We start from the raw sequence: 24055 nt of genomic DNA, 5'->3' as shown, positions 1-24055 counted from the left end.
GTGGTAACCTGTGAAGCTCTGGTGAACTCCATGCCCAAGAGGGTTAAGGCAGTGTTAGAAAATAATGGTGGCCACACAAAATATTAACACTTTGGGTCAAATCTGGACATTTTCACTTAGAGGCGTACTCACTTTTGTTGCCAGAGATTTAGACATTAATGGCTGTGTGTTGAGTTATTTTGAGGGGACAGCAAATTTACACTGTTATACAAGGTGTACACTCACTACTTTACATTGTAACAAAGTGTCATTTCTTCAGTGTTGTCACATGAAAAGATTTAATAAAATATTTACAAAAATGTGAGGGGTGTACTCACTTTTGTGAGATACTGTAGTATTATACAGATCATCGACTGATATAGCCTTCTTTACCAAAGCAGCAAGGGAGGAGATTTACTAAAGCTGGAGAGTGCAAAATCAGGTGTAGCTCTGCATAGAAACCAGTTTCCAGTGTTTATTGTCACAGCTTAAAGTGATTATAAACGAGCACCTTGTAAAACAACCCATTCCGTTTAAGGTGGGTTCACACTAGTGTGAATTGAATGTGGGTTTCCCCCCATCCAATTCGCATGACAGGAGATTGTTCACATATCTCCGGTGCGGCTCCGGAGCAGATTGCACAGAGGTCCTGTGTGTCTTTGGCTCCGTTTGAGGGTTGAATTCAGACAAAAATTCGGCCCTGATTAGTCCCTGAAATGGAGAACAGGGATGCACCGGACCCCTGCTGCAAGCCGCATCTGTCGGAGATGTGAACCCAGCCTCAAACTGAAATAAAAGGCCAAACATTTTTGTATAGATATAAAAAAAATGAATACCTTTTTCCCCCTTTTTTAATACGTGATCACATTCCCTCTGTTCTCAGCTGCATAAGAGCTGGGAGGAAGAGAAGCAACAGCACACTGATCTTCCCAGTGAATGGATGTGCAGCAGGGGCGTGTTCCCAGCATAGCTAGAGAACTGACTGCGATGTGTTCTCCTGCTTAGTGTGGTCAGTTTTTAATAGGAAAGCAGAGGGAACGACAGGACAACCAGGATTTCACATAAAGGAAGCAATACAAAGAGAACACAATAGTTGTGCTTTACGGTTTCTTCTCAGGCTGGACCTTGATGTACTCTCTTTTCCTTCAATGCTTTGTTCAGCCACAGGAACCAAAGAAAATTCCTGATACTTTTGGGTATGGAGGAACATGTGACTTCATGTGACAGCACTAAAGCTCAGTGATTGGCCTTGGGCTGGCACATGTGGGTGGAGAGAAGCAAGCTTGTGCAAGCTTACATAGGGCAGTCATTCTTCCCTCCCAGCGGCTGAATGGAATATCAGAAGAGCAAAGAAAATGCAAAAGTATGGGCAGGGTTTACCATTAAAGTATAACTAAAGGCATTTTTTTTTTTAGTTTAGTTTTTTGAGTTAAGAGGGGTTAGAGTACTTATCCGTTTTTATTGCCATCTGTGCCCCTGATTCACCCTCTCTATTTGTCCGGTTTACTTTCATCAGTGAAAGTAAAAGAAAATCTCAAATTTTGGGTGTCCCCAGAAAAGTAATAGAGGGGAAATCTTCCAATGGGGACACTAGTTCTGGTGACCTGGGGGCGCCAAGGAATTCCCTGAATTTGCAAGTATTTCCTCTCACTTCCTGTTCAGCTATGGGACAGGAAGTAGAGGCAAATCTCAGCAATGGGGCACAGATAGCAAGAAAAAAAAAAAAAAACGACATGGGGTTATAGGGTTTTAGGGTTCCCTTACTCTATCCAAAGTAAACAAATAAGGTTTTGTCTATAGTTCTACTTAAAAGGTAAACACTGCAATTATAACTTTAAGTCTGTATTCACACCTATGCATTTTTAGTGCTTTTTGCCTTTTGCAGATTTGCACTACAGAACGTGTTCCATAGGAAACCATGGTATATGGACTGTAATCTGCAAAATGCAAAAAGCACTAAAAATGCATAGGTGTGAATCCAGCCTTTGGGCCCGATCACAAAACCTGTGTTGGGTTGCGTTGCTCAATGAAGACCCATTGCAAACATTATTTCCAACAGGCTGAGTAAAAATGAAACTAGAAGCATTATAATGCAGCACAACACACTGCAACACTTCACAACACACTGCAACACTTTACAACACACTGCAACACTTCACAACACACTGCAACACTTCACAACACACTGCAACACTTCACAACACACTGCAACACTTCACAACACACTGCAACACTTCACAACACACTGCAACACTTTACAACACACTGCAACACTTCACAACACACTGCAACACTTCACAACACACTGCAACACTTCACAACACACTGCAACACTTCACAACACACTGCACTGCCCGATAAACAAAAAACAAAAAAATCCTTTTTGGCTCCTGCTGAGAATAAAAGAAATGCACATCAACACCATGCAATGTGTTAAAAACAGGTGGTTACCACCTCATCCCTTTAGGCTCGATTCACACCTATGCATGTTGCTTTTGAGCGTTTTTGGAGTTTTTTTTGTCATGCTTGCCACGTTTTTGAGCAGCGTTTTTGCCGCATTTTGCGTTTTTTTTTTTTACAGTTTTTTTTTAGACTGTATACAGTCTAAAAAAAAATTAAAAAAAAAAAAACGCCAAAAACGCATCAAAAACGCTGCAAAATCGGTGCACTTGCGTTTTGGAGCTGGTCTATTGAATTCTATTACATGCAAAACGCTGCATTTTGCATGAAAAAAAGTCCCTGACCCTTTCCAAAAATGCAGAGGTACAAAAAGGCATTGATGTGAACATGTTCCATAGGAACCCATGTTAAAAAATTCCCATGCATTTCTGCAAAATGCAAAATGCATTCAAAAAACGTGCTAGTGTGAATGGAGCCTTAATCCAGGACACATACTAATTACACAGGTTCTGAGGCTAATTTAATGCAGATAAGGCACCAAGTGAGTTTAATTACCACCTTAATCAGCCACAGAACCTGTGTAAATAATATGTGTCCTGGATTAAAGGGATGATGTGGCAACGGACTATTTGTTGATTGTCCTTATCTTAGAATATGGCCTGTTCTACACTACAGCAATGGATTTCTAATTGGACTCATAATTTCCTGCATCCAATTCGCATGACAGGAGAGTGAAGTGAAGCTCTTGGAGGGGGAACCCATGTCGTTTTTTGTTTTTTTTTATTTGGCATGGAGTTCCCCTTAAAGATTCATACCAGACACTAAGTTCCTGCATTGTCGGGATTAAAGTCGGATCCCCGTTCATTGAAGTCGCAGGTCAAAGTCGGATCCACAGTCATACGACTGTCGTGTCGTACCAGTGTGAACCCAACCTTAAGCTTTGACAATAAAACCTGGAAGCTGATTGGTTTCTATCCACAGCTGCACCAGATTTTGCACTCTCCAATTTTAGTAAGTCAATCACAATCAAATTGTATCTTGAGTACGATTGTAGGAGTGTATGGGACTAAACTGAATACTTCTCTACAGTGTATCAATTGTGTCACAACAAGGGCCCTTTCACACGGATGCGTTTTTGCCCTACTAAAAGTGCAAGAAAAACACAATAAAATAAATAAATATTCCCTTTAAATCCTATGGGACTCTTCACACCAAATACTGCAGTGCGGTGTTTTCAAAATGTCCTGCATGCTGCATCTTTGGTGCCCTGTTTAAACAGGACACCAAAAACGCATCTCCCATTTAAATCAATAGAAAAACACATCAAAAATTCACCACGGTTGTGTTTTTGGTGAGCTTTTTTTGAGCCACATGTCCATGTTTCACAGGTGCATGCTGGGGGCCAGGCAACCAGAAAATGCACCAACATGCTGTGTTTTTCAATGGACCAGTGTGAAAGGGCCCTAAGGGCATATACTGTACATACAGTATATTTACATAGAATTTTAATATAAGTATATTATACTTTATATTCATAATGTGTTGAATATGTTTAATACGTATAACGGTTACAAAATGACTTCCAGCACTTGGCAAAAAATGATCACTTGATGTGTTACTAAATATGAAAAAGAAACATTGTGGTGTACTAATAAATATTAGGCCTATTTATACTGTTGTGTTTTAACGCATGTGTTGCAACACACTACAACAAGTGTCCAACTTCTCTATAATAAAAACATTGTATATTCCCATTTCAGAGCTACAGCGTGGTATGTTTTGAAAAATATGACATGACTCCTTTTTGTCTACTATTTAATGCTTGGTAGACCCATAGAAATCAGTGGCAGCAGAACATATTGCATATAATGTGCATTTTGAGGTGTTACCAGCATGTATTAACAAACCTTGGTTAAAGCGGTTGTAAACCCCACTTTGTGATTTTTACCTACAGGTAAGCCTTGCCTGTAGGTAAAATGAATATCTCCTAAACAAGCACCGTTTAGGAGATATTCACTCTAAACCACCCAGCCTCTGACGTACGTGGCACATGCGCTCTGAAGGTCGTTCTAAGGTGAGTATTTCATAATGTGCTAGTATGCGATGCATACTAGCACATTATGCCTTTGTCTTCCAGGTTTTTTTTCCTAGGTTTACAACTGCTTTAATGACTGCTAATCCCTAACTTTAATAATGCATTGAAAAAAACACACCAATGCACATCAAAACATACATGTTAATGCACAAAGAAATCACACATTGACATCTGACAGTACATCTGTCTAAGGCAAAAATAATATGCATCTCTATGCACACAAATACACTATATTGTTGAAAGTATTGGGACGCCTGCCTTTACACGCACATAAACTTTAATGGCATCCCAGTCTTATTCTGTAGGGTTCAATATTGATTTTCTCCACTCTTTGCAGGTATAACAGTAAGGATGAGCTCAGGCGTGTTCACAACCCGTACATGCAGATCCTGCCAGGAAGTTGGCACTGCACAGCGCTAATCACAGGCAGTGAGACATTTCTTGATCTCTGCCGCCACTGATCAGGAAAATGTCTCACTGCCTGTGATTAGCGCTGTTCAGTGCCAACTTCCTGGCGGGCTCTGCATGTACGGGTTGTGAACACGCCTGAGCTCATCCTTATATAATGGCTTCAACTCTTCTGGGAAGGCTGTCTACAAGGTTTAGGAGTGTGTCTATGGGAATGTTTGACCATTCTTCCAGAACCTCTATTGTGAGGTTAGGCACTGATGTTGGATGAGAAGGTCTGATTCACAGTCTCCAATTCTCTAATTCATCCCAAAGGTGTTCTATTGGGTTGAGGTGCAGGCCAGTCAAGTTCCTACACCCCAAACTGGCTCATCCACATTTTTATGGACCTTGCTTTGTGCAAATCATGTTGGAACAGGAAGGGGTCATCCTCAAACTGTTCCCACAAAGTTGGGAGCATGAAATTGTCCAAAATGTATTGGAATGCAAACAGCTTAAGAGTTCCCTTCACTGGAACTAAGGGGCCAAGCCCAACCCCTGAAAAACAACCCCACATCATAATCCCCCCTCCACCAAATGACTTGGAGGGGTGGCCCAATACTTTTGACAATATAGTCTGGATGAGTGAGTTTGGGGTGGAGGAACTTGACTGGCCTGGACAGAGTCCTGACCTCAACCTGATAGAACACCTTTTGGATGAATTAGAGCGGAGACTGCGAGTCAGGCCTTCTCATCCAACATCAGTGCGTGACCTCACAAATGCGCTTCTAGAAGAATGGTCAAACATTCCCATAGACACACTCCTAAACCTTGTGAACAGCCTTCCCAGAAGAGTTAAAGCTGTTATAGCTGCAAAGGGTGGGCCAACTCTATATTGAACCCTACAGACTAATGCTGGCCATACACTATACGAAAAATCGGCCGAAAAATCGGCCGAAAAATCGTTCGTATAGACACTTCGTTCGTTTTTCGGCAAGTTAATGGGCACAAATCGATAATCGCTTGTGACGTTTTTGTGGGGAAAAAACGAACGGGAAGTTTGGAAAATTTCTGCCGAACGTACGATAAATTGCAAGGTTAATGTGTTTCCCGTCCGAACTGTCTGCACTAGGTATATGTAAAAAAACGAACAAAAAATTATTTATTCATGTCCACTGAACAATTTATCGGTCATTATATGATGGCACGATCGTTTGCGGTCACGGTCGAACGTTCTTTTTTCGAAAATGGGTTCGGCCGATTTTCTGTATAGTGTATGGCCAGCATAAGACTGAGATGCCATTAAATGTCATGTGTGTGTAAAGGCAGGCGTCCCAATACTTTTGGCAATATAGAGTAGATATAAATGGGCCCTCAATACTGCAATTCTCATTCAATTCATCCACAATCTGCTACTAAAATGATACTAAGAAGTAAAGTATTAAAGAAGAATTACATAATAGATATATAGCATCTTACCTGACCCTTTAAAAAAAAAAAACTACTAAAAAAAAGTGTGCCTGATCCAGAACAGATAAAGCTGGGCATATTACACATAATATCAAATAGGTGTTATATATAGCAGGCAGCAATGGCTGCTACCTGCTTTGAAAGAGAACTAAAGGCAAAAGGCAAAAGGCAAGCATCATCTATACTATATAAACAATTTAGAACAAATAGTGATCCACAAAGTTTAGTCTTCTACAGGATTTATGCTGTATAGTGTCAACAGTTTGTTCAGCACTTTACAAAAAGGATGGAGACAGTACAGTTACAATACAATAGGGATCAGAGGGAGGGCCCAGCGAATGAAAGCTTACAATCTAAAAGGAACTATAGTAAACACCTCTACCCCCTCCCTTAAAGGGTTCGATCACCTTTACAAAAAAAAACTGCCTATGCAGACAAAGGATGTTTGTGGATAAAAACAAACCGTGCAGCTCCGACTAGAGTTGAATAATGCCCTTACTATAGGTGTAGGCCATTTACATACATCCCAAAGCCTGGAATACTCCCAGGAAGGTTCTAAGTGAGGCCTAGTCGTTCCCGATCACTTCCTCTATCACAGGAGGGCTCTCTATCTGATTCATGTGAGGACAAGCTCCTTCTCTACCCTGATGTAGTAGCTCTGAGCTCAGTGTTTGAGATCTCCCTCCGGTGATGGTGGAGGTAAGTAGTAATGATTAGGCCCCACTTAGCAATGTCCTGGGTGCATTCCAGTCAGGCTTTGTGATGTATGGAAATGACCCACACTTATAGAATGGGCATCACTCAACTTTAGTCAGAGCTGCATAGTTTTTCTTTTATCTACAAACACCATTTACATGCATAGGCAGTTTTTTGTTAAAGGTGAACTAACCCTTTAATTAAACAATTGAAAATATAGCCAGTGGAGTGGATTAATAAATGATAACTGTTGGTGTCCAGGCATACATTTAATGTTAATGGTTATCCCTTATCTAAGTTACAGTCTGTCCACCCTTTGTACTATTCAAGTACAATGATGCAATCTGACATACTATGAGCAGGGCTTTTTTCAGCGGGAACGCAGTTCCAGCACCTCTTGGACTGACTGTATGTAATGGCAAGGGGTGCTGGGGTGTGCTGCAGGGTATTAATGCTCACTGCTGGGATCTATTTTTGCAAGGGAGGTCAGTTGTCGCTGAAAGAGATCTACTGTTGGGGGAGGGGTCTATTGTTGATGGCAGCCAGACAGACTATTAATGCTGGCTGTGTGGAGATCTGTTGATGCTGCTGGGGTCTATTCTTGCTGGCGGGGAAATTTTGTTGTGGTTGGTCCATTGTTGTTAGGGGGGATCTATTTTACTGCTTTTCTTGATATCATTACCAAATTCCATGCAAATTACTTAAAATGATACTTGGTTCTATACTGTCTAAAAGGGACGGTACTGGGAGGTGGGTAGGGGCGGAGAAAAGGGGTGACTCGGAAAGGGGGAGTTCTGCACCTATTGTCTGAGAAAAAAAAAGCCCTGACTATGAGAGTGCATTGGCTCTTCTATTGACATGAATTAGGCAGGCCATAAATGATTTCCTGCAATCACGCGTTCCCCCATCCTGCGGAGCTATTGTATTCTTCTGAGGGGGGGTCGCATGGAGCCATCCCTGCTAGGAGAATACAGTGATTATTGCTAGTGGCTATAGCTACTGGCAAAAATTGCATGCCGATGATCCAACTTTATGGTTGTATCCAAGTAGATCAATGGATTGACTTGGGTACAATCGGGCTGCCCATAGATGAACGGCTAGTTGAGCCACTGAAAATCCTTCATGCACAGTGATTATCTATTGACATATTTGCTATTCAAGCCCATTAAATGGGGTCCTTGAAAATGTCTAAAAAAAAAAAACATAACATATGTATGAACAGTAAGGATGAGCTCAGGCGTGTTCGCAAACAGAGCCCGCCAGGAAGTGGGCACTGCGGAGCGCTAATCACAGGCAGTGAGACATTTCCCGATCTCTGCAGCCACGCATTGGGACAATGTCTCACTGCCTGTGATTAGCGCTCCCCAGTGCCCACTTCCTGGCGGGCTCTGTTTGCGAACACGCCTGAGCTCATCCTTAATGAACAGCGCTGCATGAATAAGGCAGGCTGTAGATGGTGTGATATTCTTTCCTGCAATGAAAAAAAACGCTCAATTCCCCCATCAACACAGCTAGTGTTGATGGGAGAATCCATCCTGCGGAGCTATTGTGTTCTCCCAGCAGGGGAGAGGGGGTGGGGTGAGGGAAGCTCTCCCTGCCGGCAGAACACAGTGGTTATTGCTAGCAGCTATAGCTACTGGCAATAATTGCATGCCAAAAATCTGACCTGCTGGTTGTACCCAAGTTGATCGATGGATCAGCTTGGGTATATTCAGTAAGGATGAGCTCTGGCATGTTCGCGCACCCCACGTGCAGAGCCCGCCAGGAAATCGGCACTGCGCTGCGTTAATCACAGGCAGTGAGACATTGTTCCGATGCGTGGCTTCAGAGATCGGGAAATGTCCCATTCCTGTGATTAGCGCAGCGCCGACTTCCTAGCGGGCTCTGCACGTGGGGTGTGCGAACATGCCGCAGCTCATCCTTAATACTCAGCCTGCCCATAGATGGTTTGAATCTCGGCCTGTCCCTGCTGAACCACCCAAGATGCATCATGTGTTGCCATTGACTTTTGTAAAGAGTTTCAGAGCTAGCACAATCCAATTGTATTGTGTATGGCCAGATTACAAGGAGGTTCAAACATAATTTAAAGAGACAAACTGTAACTCCTCCTGACTATTCAGTCTTAAAAAGCCGGTGTACTTGGCCGAGTGTGTTCACTTAAATCCTGTTCTCTTTGGATGCATTTTGTTCTTACCACCAGGGCCGGTGCTACCACTAGGACTGCAAATCCCAAACAATGAGGCTGATTTACTTAGGACTCATTCACACCCAACAGCATGCTAAAACGGCTTCAGATTGTGTTTGTTGTGTAGTGGCATTGAGGGACGGTGTCTTACATTGTTACAACATAGGACATTGTTTACCTTTTTTCTTTCTTATATATATTTCTTTACTTTACTGAAATGTAACAAAATGATATTTCATTTATTTCTATGCAATGCAGCTGAACTGTGGTGCGCCAACGAACAGTGACATAATGTGAGATGAGGTGCAAAACCAATGCAGCATATCAGCATTTTTACGCAACACACTGCAACCAATCACAAAGCAGTATTGTAGTGTTAAGAGAGCACATAGAAAACAATCGTTTTCTATGTACCCTGGGGTTGAGCCTGTGTTGATCTATGCAGAGCAACACTTCTCAATGGACGTTGTGTAATCAAAACCTAAAGCCGGACATTTATGGATCGAAATTCGGCAAGTTCAGCAGGGACTGGCCAAATTTGTATCCATGTATGGGCAAGCTGATTCATCGATCAACTTGGGTACAACAATCTTGTTGGATTTTTCTTCATGCGATTATTACCACTACTAGCAGTAATCATTGTATTCTACTGGTCAGGAAGGCTCCCTGCTCCCTCCCCCCATTCACTGCTGCTGGAAGGAAAGAAAATCAAGTGATCTATGGGCTGCTTTAGGCAGCTCATATTTTTTTTTTTTTTTTTCGTTCAACCAATGGGTTGGACAAGAAATTGCCCAGCCACACATTAAATGTGAACGGGGGAAACATTCCCACTGAGCTATTGTGTTCTGAAGGCGGGAAGACTTCCCCGTTCTCAGAATACACTAATCAGCGCTGCAGGCTATAGCCAATGGTACTGATCGAGCAGAATTTATCAGACAGGCTGGTTGATTGGAAGTCGTTCAGTAGATCGACTTCAGTACAACCAGCCTGCCCATACATGGATTAAAATTGAACTAGTCCCTGCTGGACTGGCTGAATTTTGCTCAAGAGTTGAGACTCTTCACATAATAAATTGTGTACATTTTCAATTATGTAAAACATAAACTTCTGTTTACTTATCTAATCTGCTAATGATTTGATAACTGAAGTGATTATTCACACAATTTATTGTATGAAGATGCTTAATCCCTTTAGTAAAAAGGCTTCAATGCCTATCAAGACAGAAACTGCTATGGGTAATGCCGCGTGCACACGGGCGGACTTTTCGACGGACTAGGTCTGACAGTCTTTCCGACGGACTTTGCAGCGTAGGTCCGCCGGACTTTCAAATGAACGGACTTGCCTCACACCAAAGTCCGACGGATTTGTATGTGATGACGTACGACCAGACTAAAATAAGGAAGTTCATAGCCAGTAGCCAATAGCTGCCCTAGCGTTGGTTTTAGTCCGTCGGACTAGCATACAGACGAGCGGACTTTTTGACCGGACTCGAGTCCACCGGACAGATCTGAAACATGTTTTATTTCTAGGTCCATCAGACTTTTAGGGAAAAAAAAGTCTGCTGGAGCCCACACACGATCGAATTGTCCGCCGGACTAATCCCATCAGACCTAGTCCGCCGGAAAGTCCGCTCGTGTGTACGCGGCATGACTCTATTAGACTAACCATTCACGAAAGAAACCTGTAATTGATACGGATATCATATCACAGCCTTCCCCAGACCTGCTGTGACCTTCGGACTCCCCCAAATCAGTCCACATTGGTACATTGATAAATAAAGTGTCTTCACTTTCTCTAGTGAAGCAACAATGTTCACTTATTGGAAGCAGATATTTCAAATCATGTTAGTAATCTCTTCAAAAGATAGTGAGAATTTCTAATGCTGGCAAACACTCATTAGCCAACGCTGATATTTTTCCCGCAATATGTATAAAACTGCGGTTGTACAGTACTAAGGTAAGCTGCTTTTGTATGATTAATTCTATAGTAAACTTGTCCATTTACATAAACCTAGCAGAGCTGGCCATTGGATTAAAGCCCAATTAACACATGTATGTCAAGCAAAGCCCGGGGGTGGGTAGCAGATGGGGGCTGGGACCAGGTAACAGATGCAGCCTTGTATACTACCATTTGCTGGCAGGCAGTTTTAAAATAATTGATCACTGAAAGACAAATAATAAAATAAAGGAATGCCAAATCCGTAACTGTCTTTTGGCCTTTTTCCTGCACAAGTCATATCAAAGGTTAGAGAACGGCATTCAACAAATTTTATATCTACAATGACTCTTCTGCAAACAAAAAGGAAACACTAACTGTAATTCAGAATTTTGCAATTTCTTTTTGTAGCTATTACAGCTCTGCGATTATGTAACATTAGCCCGCGGTTATTAGGCAGAAAACCTCGTTGTGATCTATTCACTGTGGCTGATGCACAAACAATTTCTTAATTCGGTTGGACAGCTGAGAACGTCCACTATTGTCCTACAAATTCCTAGCAATTTAGCATGTAAATGGCGTGAATACAAACTGTTATGTAGGCCACAGAAAGCCATGATACCTACAAACAGTTGTAACACTACAGAATCATTTCCCATTGTCACAGCTTCCTGTGACCTGTGTAATCTGGGAGGGGGAGGGGGCTGTCCCGGCCTGGAGAACACACAGGGGCTTATTTACTACAGCTGGAAAGTGCAAAATCTTCTGCACAGAAACCAATCACCTTCTATCCTCAGCTTGGCAATAAAACCTGGAAGCTGATTGGTTTCTATGCAGAAAGGAGCCTGATTTTGCACTTTCCAGCTTTAGTAAATAAACACCACAGTGATTATTGTTAGATTCTACAGTCGCTGGCAATATCCACATAATAGATCCAAGAGGCTGGTTATACCTAAATCGATCAATAGATTGACTTGGGCACAATCGTCCTGCCCATACATGGTTCGAATCTTGGCTGGTCCCTGCTAAACTGGCTGAGATTCGAACCGTCTATGTCTGGCTTAAACATACACTGCAGTGCCAGCAATGTGACCATTTTGATATTTTCTACAATAATTGGCCAGTGCAAGTATTACCAAAGCACAAATGAAAAGCATGATATGGAAGTCTGTATTATCGGGTGTAGATTTTCCAGCATGCTGGAAGATAATTTACCACTACACCCTGACTAAAGTCTCAAACAGCTATATAAGCTAATTGGCTGAGTAGACAGTGTTTCTCAACTCCAGTCCTCAAGGCGCCCCAACAGGTCATGTTTTCAGGCTTTCCATTATTTTGCACAGGTGATTTGATCAGTGTCACTGCCTTAGTAATTACCACAGCTGTTTCATCTGAGGGAAATCCTGAAAACATGACCTGTTGGGGCGCCTTGAGGACTGGAGTTGAGAAACAATGGAGTAGAGGATATGTCTGTCCATAGCAGGCATAACCTCAGACAGAACATTGAACCAACATTTCTTTCATTCAATCGATTTTTGTAAAAAGGTATAAAAAATGTTTATATGGTGCAGGAATCTTGCTCTGTGTATCTTATATCAGTGGTAGGCAACCACTCCGACTGTTGCAAAACTACAGGTCCCATCATGCCTCTGCAATCATGCCTGTGGTTGTCAGTCTTGCAATGCCTCATGGGACTTGTAGTTCCACAACAGCTTGGGTGCTGAGGTTTGCAGGTTGGCTGGTAAGTGAGCTATGAATTTTTGTTTGTTGTTTTTGATATGTGTCGTCTCTCCATGTGTTCCTTGCTGCAAAGGCCAGAGATAGGTTGGGATGGTTTTCATTTATTTGTACTATTGGTAATTGGCAAGGGGATGCACTGGATACTTTGCTGCCGTTGTGTTATTGCTGGGTGCCCAGCACGTCCCTGTCCCTTTAAATAGGGGTGGGCTCTCTCCAGGCATAACTGCCCTTAGGCTGGGTTCACACCGGTGCGCTGTGCGAGATCGCATGTGATTCGCAGCACACTGCAAATCACATGCAATGTCTGTGCAATGCGATTTCAGCTATACAGATAGTATGGCTGAATTTGCATCGAATTCGGACCAAACTCACACAGGACCCTTTTTTTGGCCCGCACCAGAATCTGATCCTATTCCTGTCCGAAATACGCAAACTGAAATGGGGATGTCATTAACATTTTATTGTCACTCCAAGCAGTTTGCATATGGCAGTGTGAACTGCCTTGCAGGTCAGGTGTGAAGCGGGCACCCGGAGTGGATTTGCAGTGTTCCCGCATCGCGCCTATGTGAACCGGGACCGAACCTATGCATTATTATATATGTGCTCCAACTCAGGAGAATTCTAGAGTTAGGACTGTAGATAATAGTGGAGTACCATGACATGGCTGCTGCAGCTTACGCATGTATCTGCAAATGTGTGAAAACAAAACCCCTTGTTTTTAACGTGAATTGTTAGACCAGACAATTCGGTTTGTTGCAGGCTGGCTGGTAAGTGAGCTGGGAATTTTTCTTTGTTGTTTTTCGGAGTGCAGAGGTTGCCTACCCCTGATTTGAGATACACAGAGCAAGATTGCTGTAATATATAAATATTTTTGGTCCCTTTTTACAAAAATCATCTAAATGAAAAAAAATGTTGGTTAAGGCTGGGATCACACTATCTTCACATGTGGCTCACAGCAGGGGTCTGGTGCGTCCCTGTTCACCGTTTCAGGCTGAATTTTTGGCTGAATTTGGACCTGAAAAGGACCAAAAGACGCTCAGGGCTTCTGTGCAAATTCGCACTGGAGCCGCAGCAGAGATAAGTGAATCGACTCCATAGAGAGCCGGTCAAAATCTCCTGCTATTGCAAATTGGATGCGATGAATTCGCAATAGTGTGAACCCAGCCTCATTGTTTTGGAAATAATCCGTCCATTGTTCTCAACTTAAACTATAGAGGTAAGAAAGTTTTACACAACAAATGCTAAAAAAAGGTTGTGTGGTTTGAAAAATAAAAATCTCTTTCAAAGGTCAGATCATTAGCAAATAATTGCCTAAGACCTAACCCCCCCATGTATTGGTTTAGCTTCAGTGGAACGTTAAGTCACGGAGCCAGTGGGAGCGGGAATAGTCATTGACAGAATGGATCCTCAACCTACCTTGTTCAAGCCTGAAGAGTCTTTTCTCCAGCTTCTCCATATCATTAAGCATCAGAACCCGGACCTGCTTAGTGTGCTCCATTGTGCTTTCCTGGTTTTCTTCTTAGACAGCAGGCAATGGTGACATAGAAACACAAGTGACCCCTGCAAAACATAAAGAAGGAATTAAATAAAGAAATCCAATCAACATGAGATGTCATGGCAGAAGCTGCACTCTTACATTCTGTAAGCCTGTCAAAGCCCAGTAAAGAGAAAAAAAAAACTGATTTCCAGTCTATGATTGCAAGGTTAGAGCACTGAACTGGAGGCTGCACAGCGGGGATCAGAGAGGAAGGTGTGTTGCCAGGCACAGAGCTGTCAGATGCACAGTGTGCCCAGGAAACACAAGAAGCAGTAATAACATGATGCTGGCATCCAAACAATGCTTGTTATCCAGCAAACAATCTAAATATATATGCATCTCACCTCCTCCTCGTGTTCTCCCCCTTCAAAGACCCTCTAAATGTCCCTGAGACCCAGACAGAATGTAGGACGTGCACAGAGGGACGGAGTCAGGACAGTGCAAAGACCAGGAACCTCCCATTGGACTCAATGCATCTCAGCCCACCAATCACATGCCAAGTACTAGACACACACGGCCTAAACCCTCCCATTTCTTGCAGGAAAATACAGCTGACTTTTACTGCTCGCCTTCAGCTCCAACCCCCCCACTGAATGCATGGTGACATACACAGCTCCCACCTTCTGATGTCCCCCCCCCCCCACTGAATGCATGGTGACATACACAGCCCCCACCTTCTGATGTCCCCCCCACTGAATGCATGGTGACATACACAGCTCACCCCTTCTGATGTCCCCCCCCACTGAATGCATGGTGACATACACAGCTCCCACCTTCTGATGTCCCCCCCCCACTGAATGCATGGTGACATACACAGCTCCCACCTTCTGATGTCCCCCCCCCCCACTGAATGCATGGTGACATACACAGCTCCCACCTTCTGATGTCCCCCCCCCCACTAAATGCATGGTGACATACACAGCTCACCCCTTCTGATGTCCCCCCCCCCCACTGAATGCATGGTGACATACACAGCTCCCACCTTCTGATGTCCCCCCCCCACTGAATGCATGGTGACATACACAGCTCCCACCTTCTGATGTCCCCCCCCCACTGAATGCATGGTGACATACACAGCTCACCCCTTCTGATGTCCCCCCCCCACTGAATGCATGGTGACATACACAGCTCCCACCTTCTGATGTCCCCCCCCCCCACTGAATGCATGGTGACATACACAGCTCCCACCTTCTGATGTCCCCCCCCCCCACTGAATGCATGGTGACATACACAGCTCCCACCTTCTGATGTCCCCCCCCCACTGAATGCATGGTGACATACACAGCTCCCACCTTCTGATGTCCCCCCCCCACTGAATGCATGGTGACATACACAGCTCCCACCTTCTGATGTCCCCCCCCCCCCACTGAATGCATGGTGACATACACAGCTCACCCCTTCTGATGTCCCCCCCCCACTGAATGCATGGTGACATACACAGCTCCCACCTTCTGATGTCCCCCCCCCCCCCACTGAATGCATGGTGACATACACAGCTCCCACCTTCTGATGTCCCCCCCCCCCCCACTGAATGCATGGTGACATACACAGCTCCCACCTTCTGATGTCCCCCCCCCACTGAATGCATGGTGACATACACAGCTCCCACCTTCTGATGTCCCCCCCCCCCACTGAATGCATGGTGACATACACAGCTCCCACCTTCTGATGTCCCCCCCCCCCACTGAATGCATGGTGACATACACAGCTCCCACCTTCTGATGTCCCCCCCCCCCCCACTGAATGCATGGTGACATACACAGCTCACCCCTTCTGATGTCCCCCCCCCCCCCCACTGAATGCATGGTGACATACACAGCTCCCACCTTCTGATGTCCCCCCCCCCCACTGAATGCATGGTGACATACACAGCTCCCACCTTCTGATGTCCCCCCCCCCACTAAATGCATGGTGACATACACAGCTCACCCCTTCTGATGTCCCCCCCCCCCACTGAATGCATGGTGACATACACAGCTCCCACCTTCTGATGTCCCCCCCCCCACTGAATGCATGGTGACATACACAGCTCCCACCTTCTGATGTCCCCCCCCCACTGAATGCATGGTGACATACACAGCTCACCCCTTCTGATGTCCCCCCCCCACTGAATGCATGGTGACATACACAGCTCCCACCTTCTGATGTCCCCCCCCCCCCACTGAATGCATGGTGACATACACAGCTCCCACCTTCTGATGTCCCCCCCCCCCACTGAATGCATGGTGACATACACAGCTCCCACCTTCTGATGTCCCCCCCCCACTGAATGCATGGTGACATACACAGCTCCCACCTTCTGATGTCCCCCCCCCACTGAATGCATGGTGACATACACAGCTCCCACCTTCTGATGTCCCCCCCCCCCACTGAATGCATGGTGACATACACAGCTCACCCCTTCTGATGTCCCCCCCCCACTGAATGCATGGTGACATACACAGCTCCCACCTTCTGATGTCCCCCCCCCCCCACTGAATGCATGGTGACATACACAGCTCCCACCTTCTGATGTCCCCCCCCCCCCCACTGAATGCATGGTGACATACACAGCTCCCACCTTCTGATGTCCCCCCCCCACTGAATGCATGGTGACATACACAGCTCCCACCTTCTGATGTCCCCCCCCCCCACTGAATGCATGGTGACATACACAGCTCCCACCTTCTGATGTCCCCCCCCCCACTGAATGCATGGTGACATACACAGCTCCCACCTTCTGATGTCCCCCCCCCCCACTGAATGCATGGTGACATACACAGCTCCCACCTTCTGATGTCCCCCCCCCCCACTGAATGCATGGTGACATACACAGCTCCCACCTTCTGATGTCCCCCCCCCCCCCACTGAATGCATGGTGACATACACAGCTCCCACCTTCTGATGTCCCCCCCCCCCACTGAATGCATGGTGACATACACAGCTCCCACCTTCTGATGTCCCCCCCCCCCCCACTGAATGCATGGTGACATACACAGCTCACCCCTTCTGATGTCCCCCCCCCCCCCCCACTGAATGCATGGTGACATACACAGCTCACCCCTTCTGATGTCCCCCCCCCCCACTGAATGCATGGTGACATACACAGCTCCCACCTTCTGATGTCCCCCCCCCCCCCACTGAATGCATGGTGACATACACAGCTCACCCCTTCTGATGTCCCCCCCCCCCCCCACTGAATGCATGGTGACATACACAGCTCCCACCTTCTGATGTCCCCCCCCCCACTGAATGCATGGTGACATACACAGCTCCCACCTTCTGATGTCCCCCCCCCCCCCACTGAATGCATGGTGACATACACAGCTCCCACCTTCTGATGTCCCCCCCCCACTGAATGCATGGTGACATACACAGCTCCCACCTTCTGATGTCCCCCCCCCCACTGAATGCATGGTGACATACACAGCTCCCACCTTCTGATGTCCCCCCCCCCCCCACTGAATGCATGGTGACATACACAGCTCCCACCTTCTGATGTCCCCCCCCCCCACTGAATGCATGGTGACATACACAGCTCCCACCTTCTGATGTCCCCCCCCCCACTAAATGCATGGTGACATACACAGCTCACCCCTTCTGATGTCCCCCCCCCCCCACTGAATGCATGGTGACATACACAGCTCCCACCTTCTGATGTCCCCCCCCCCACTGAATGCATGGTGACATACACAGCTCCCACCTTCTGATGTCCCCCCCCCCACTGAATGCATGGTGACATACACAGCTCCCACCTTCTGATGTCCCCCCCCCCACTGAATGCATGGTGACATACACAGCTCCCACCTTCTGATGTCCCCCCCCCCACTGAATGCATGGTGACATACACAGCTCCCACCTTCTGATGTCCCCCCCCCCCCACTGAATGCATGGTGACATACACAGCTCCCACCTTCTGATGTCCCCCCTCCACTGAATGCATGGTGACATACACAGCTCCCACCTTCTGATGTCCCCCCCCCCACTGAATGCATGGTGACATACACAGCTCACCCCTTCTGATGTCCCCCCCCCACTGAATGCATGGTGACATACACAGCTCCCACCTTCTGATGTCCCCCCCCCCCCCACTGAATGCATGGTGACATACACAGCTCCCACCTTCTGATGTCCCCCCCCCCCCCACTGAATGCATGGTGACATACACAGCTCACCCCTTCTGATGCCCCCCCCCCCCACTGAATGCATGGTGACATACACAGCTCCCACCTTCTGATGTCCCCCCCCCCCCCCCACTGAATGCATGGTGACATACACAGCTCCCACCTTCTGATGTCCCCCCCCCCACTGAATGCATGGTGACATACACAGCTCCCACCTTCTGATGTCCCCCCCCCCCACTGAATGCATGGTGACATACACAGCTCACCCCTTCTGATGTCCCCCCCCCCCCCACTGAATGCATGGTGACATACACAGCTCCCACCTTCTGATGTCCCCCCCCCCCCCCACTGAATGCATGGTGACATACACAGCTCCCACCTTCTGATGTCCCCCCCCCACTGAATGCATGGTGACATACACAGCTCCCACCTTCTGATGTCCCCCCCCACTGAATGCATGGTGACATACACAGCTCCCACCTTCTGATGTCCCCCCCCACTGAATGCATGGTGACATACACAGCTCCCACCTTCTGATGTCCCCCCCCCCCCACTGAATGCATGGTGACATACACAGCTCACCCCTTCTGATGTCCCCCCCCCACTGAATGCATGGTGACATACACAGCTCCCACCTTCTGATGTCCCCCCACTGAATGCATGGTGACATACACAGCTCCCACCTTCTGATGTCCCCCCCCCCCACTGAATGCATGGTGACATACACAGCTCCCACCTTCTGATGTCCCCCCACTGAATGCATGGTGACATACACAGCTCCCACCTTCTGATGTCCCCCCCCCCCACTGAATGCATGGTGACATACACAGCTCCCACCTTCTGATGCCCCCCCCACTGAATGCATGGTGACATACACAGCTCCCACCTTCTGATGTCCCCCCCCACCCCCACTGAATGCATGGTGACATACACAGCTCCCACCTTCTGATGTCCCCCCCCCCACTGAATGCATGGTGACATACACAGCTCCCACCTTCTGATGTCCCCCCCCCCACTGAATGCATGGTGACATACACAGCTCCCACCTTCTGATGTCCCCCCCCCCCACTGAATGCATGGTGACATACACAGCTCCCACCTTCTGATGTCCCCCCCCCCCCACTGAATGCATGGTGACATACACAGCTCCCACCTTCTGATGTCCCCCCCCCCCACTGAATGCATGGTGACATACACAGCTCCCACCTTCTGATGTCCCCCCCCCCCACTGAATGCATGGTGACATACACAGCTCCCACCTTCTGATGTCCCCCCCCCCCCCCACTGAATGCATGGTGACATACACAGCTCCCACCTTCTGATGTCCCCCCCCCCCCCCACTGAATGCATGGTGACATACACAGCTCCCACCTTCTGATGTCCCCCCCCCCCCCCACTGAATGCATGGTGACATACACAGCTCCCACCTTCTGATGTCCCCCCCCACTGAATGCATGGTGACATACACAGCTCCCACCTTCTGATGTCCCCCCCCCACTGAATGCATGGTGACATACACAGCTCCCACCTTCTGATGTCCCCCCCCCCACTGAATGCATGGTGACATACACAGCTCCCACCTTCTGATGTCCCCCCCCCCCCCACTGAATGCATGGTGACATACACAGCTCCCACCTTCTGATGTCCCCCCCCCCACTGAATGCATGGTGACATACACAGCTCCCACCTTCTGATGTCCCCCCCCCCACTAAATGCATGGTGACATACACAGCTCACCCCTTCTGATGTCCCCCCCCCCACTGAATGCATGGTGACATACACAGCTCACCCCTTCTGATGTCCCCCCCCCCCCACTGAATGCATGGTGACATACACAGCTCACCCCTTCTGATGTCCCCCCCCCCCACTGAATGCATGGTGACATACACAGCTCCCACCTTCTGATGTCCCCCCCCCCCCCACTGAATGCATGGTGACATACACAGCTCACCCCTTCTGATGTCCCCCCCCCCCCACTGAATGCATGGTGACATACACAGCTCCCACCTTCTGATGTCCCCCCCCCCCCACTGAATGCATGGTGACATACACAGCTCACCCCTTCTGATGTCCCCCCCCCCCCCCACTGAATGCATGGTGACATACACAGCTCCCACCTTCTGATGTCCCCCCCCCCACTGAATGCATGGTGACATACACAGCTCCCACCTTCTGATGTCCCCCCCCCCCACTGAATGCATGGTGACATACACAGCTCCCACCTTCTGATGTCCCCCCCCCACTGAATGCATGGTGACATACACAGCTCCCACCTTCTGATGTCCCCCCCCCCACTGAATGCATGGTGACATACACAGCTCCCACCTTCTGATGTCCCCCCCCCCCCACTGAATGCATGGTGACATACACAGCTCCCACCTTCTGATGTCCCCCCCCCCCCACTGAATGCATGGTGACATACACAGCTCCCACCTTCTGATGTCCCCCCCCCCCACTAAATGCATGGTGACATACACAGCTCACCCCTTCTGATGTCCCCCCCCCCCACTGAATGCATGGTGACATACACAGCTCCCACCTTCTGATGTCCCCCCCCCCACTGAATGCATGGTGACATACACAGCTCCCACCTTCTGATGTCCCCCCCCCCCACTGAATGCATGGTGACATACACAGCTCCCACCTTCTGATGTCCCCCCCCCACTGAATGCATGGTGACATACACAGCTCCCACCTTCTGATGTCCCCCCCCCCCCACTGAATGCATGGTGACATACACAGCTCCCACCTTCTGATGTCCCCCCTCCACTGAATGCATGGTGACATACACAGCTCCCACCTTCTGATGTCCCCCCCCCACTGAATGCATGGTGACATACACAGCTCACCCCTTCTGATGTCCCCCCCCCCCACTGAATGCATGGTGACATACACAGCTCCCACCTTCTGATGTCCCCCCCCCCACTGAATGCATGGTGACATACACAGCTCACCCCTTCTGATGTCCCCCCCCCACTGAATGCATGGTGACATACACAGCTCCCACCTTCTGATGTCCCCCCCCCCCCACTGAATGCATGGTGACATACACAGCTCCCACCTTCTGATGTCCCCCCCCCCCCCCACTGAATGCATGGTGACATACACAGCTCACCCCTTCTGATGTCCCCCCCCCACTGAATGCATGGTGACATACACAGCTCCCACCTTCTGATGTCCCCCCCCCCCCCACTGAATGCATGGTGACATACACAGCTCCCACCTTCTGATGTCCCCCCCCCCACTGAATGCATGGTGACATACACAGCTCCCACCTTCTGATGTCCCCCCCCCCCACTGAATGCATGGTGACATACACAGCTCACCCCTTCTGATGCCCCCCCCCCCCCACTGAATGCATGGTGACATACACAGCTCCCACCTTCTGATGTCCCCCCCCCCCCACTGAATGCATGGTGACATACACAGCTCCCACCTTCTGATGTCCCCCCCCCACTGAATGCATGGTGACATACACAGCTCCCACCTTCTGATGTCCCCCCCCACTGAATGCATGGTGACATACACAGCTCCCACCTTCTGATGTCCCCCCCCCACTGAATGCATGGTGACATACACAGCTCCCACCTTCTGATGTCCCCCCCCCCCACTGAATGCATGGTGACATACACAGCTCACCCCTTCTGATGTCCCCCCCCACTGAATGCATGGTGACATACACAGCTCCCACCTTCTGATGTCCCCCCACTGAATGCATGGTGACATACACAGCTCCCACCTTCTGATGTCCCCCCCCCCCACTGAATGCATGGTGACATACACAGCTCCCACCTTCTGATGCCCCCCCCACTGAATGCATGGTGACATACACAGCTCCCACCTTCTGATGTCCCCCACCACCCCCCACTGAATGCATGGTGACATACACAGCTCCCACCTTCTGATGTCCCCCCCCCACTGAATGCATGGTGACATACACAGCTCACCCCTTCTGATGTCCCCCCCCCCCACTGAATGCATGGTGACATACACAGCTCACCCCTTCTGATGTCCCCCCCCCCCACTGAATGCATGGTGACATACACAGCTCCCACCTTCTGATGTCCCCCCCCCCCACTGAATGCATGGTGACATACACAGCTCCCACCTTCTGATGTCCCCCCCCCCCACTGAATGCATGGTGACATACACAGCTCCCACCTTCTGATGTCCCCCCCACCACTGAATGCATGGTGACATACACAGCTCCCACCTTCTGATGTCCCCCCCCCCACTGAATGCATGGTGACATACACAGCTCCCACCTTCTGATGTCCCCCCCCCACTGAATGCATGGTGACATACACAGCTCCCACCTTCTGATGTCCCCCCCCCCCCACTGAATGCATGGTGACATACACAGCTCCCACCTTCTGATGTCCCCCCCCCCCACTGAATGCATGGTGACATACACAGCTCCCACCTTCTGATGTCCCCCCCCCCACTGAATGCATGGTGACATACACAGCTCACACCTTCTGATGTCCCCCCCCCCCCCACTGAATGCATGGTGACATACACAGCTCCCACCTTCTGATGTCCCCCCCCCCACTGAATGCATGGTGACATACACAGCTCCCACCTTCTGATGTCCCCCCCCACTGAATGCATGGTGACATACACAGCTCCCACCTTCTGATGTCCCCCCCCACTGAATGCATGGTGACATACACAGCTCCCACCTTCTGATGTCCCCCCCCCCCACTGAATGCATGGTGACATACACAGCTCCCACCTTCTGATGTCCCCCCCCCCCCCACTGAATGCATGGTGACATACACAGCTCACCCCTTCTGATGTCCCCCCCCCACTGAATGCATGGTGACATACACAGCTCCCACCTTCTGATGTCCCCCCCCCACTGAATGCATGGTGACATACACAGCTCCCACCTTCTGATGTCCCCCCCCCCCCCACTGAATGCATGGTGACATACACAGCTCACCCCTTCTGATGTCCCCCCCCCCCACTGAATGCATGGTGACATACACAGCTCACCCCTTCTGATGTCCCCCCCCCCACTGAATGCATGGTGACATACACAGCTCCCACCTTCTGATGTCCCCCCCCCACTGAATGCATGGTGACATACACAGCTCCCACCTTCTGATGTCCCCCCCCCCACTGAATGCATGGTGACATACACAGCTCCCACCTTCTGATGTCCCCCCCCCCCACTGAATGCATGGTGACATACACAGCTCCCACCTTCTGATGTGATCCTCTATTCACATCAGTCTTTTCCTTAGACACCTAACCTTGTACAATGGACAACACTCACATCAGCATTTTCCCTGGCATGCTAAAATGTATTGTGGAATAGACAGAAATATTTAACCACTTCAGCCCCGGAGCATTTGGTTGGCAAAAGACCAGAGCACTTTTTGCGATTCGGTAGAGCTTTCTTTTGGTGGTATTTGATCATCTCTGCGGTTTTTATTTTTTGCGCTATAAACAAAAAAATAGCAACAATTTTGAAAAAAAAAACGCATTATTTTTTACTTTTTGCTATAATAAATATTCCCCAA

The 24055-nt window shown here is 48.1% G+C and overlaps 1 protein-coding gene across 8 annotated transcripts in view; it reads right to left on the bottom strand.

Moving 5' to 3' along the window:
- AGL (amylo-alpha-1,6-glucosidase and 4-alpha-glucanotransferase) overlaps positions 1 to 24055 on the bottom strand; it is a 204577-nt gene that overhangs the window by 110160 nt on the left and 70362 nt on the right. For 4 of the 8 annotated variants that reach the window (XM_073593292.1, XM_073593287.1, XM_073593294.1 and 1 more), the window contains exons 1-2: positions 14769 to 14922; positions 14304 to 14447 (exon numbers count right to left, since the gene is read on the bottom strand). In XM_073593292.1, the coding sequence (XP_073449393.1) occupies positions 14304 to 14385 (82 nt within the window). In that variant the 5' untranslated portion in view covers positions 14386 to 14447; positions 14769 to 14922. Of the gene's footprint in view, positions 1 to 14303; positions 14448 to 14523; positions 14658 to 14768; positions 14923 to 24055 lie in introns of those variants that run through there. The other 4 variants (XM_073593290.1, XM_073593288.1, XM_073593289.1 and 1 more) reach the window with 2 other exon arrangements.

The sequence above is a fragment of the Aquarana catesbeiana genome, linkage group LG07 (genome assembly GCF_042186555.1).
Source record: "Aquarana catesbeiana isolate 2022-GZ linkage group LG07, ASM4218655v1, whole genome shotgun sequence".
Taxonomy (NCBI): domain Eukaryota; kingdom Metazoa; phylum Chordata; class Amphibia; order Anura; family Ranidae; genus Aquarana; species Aquarana catesbeiana.
This window is presented reverse-complemented; position numbering and strand designations above follow the sequence as displayed.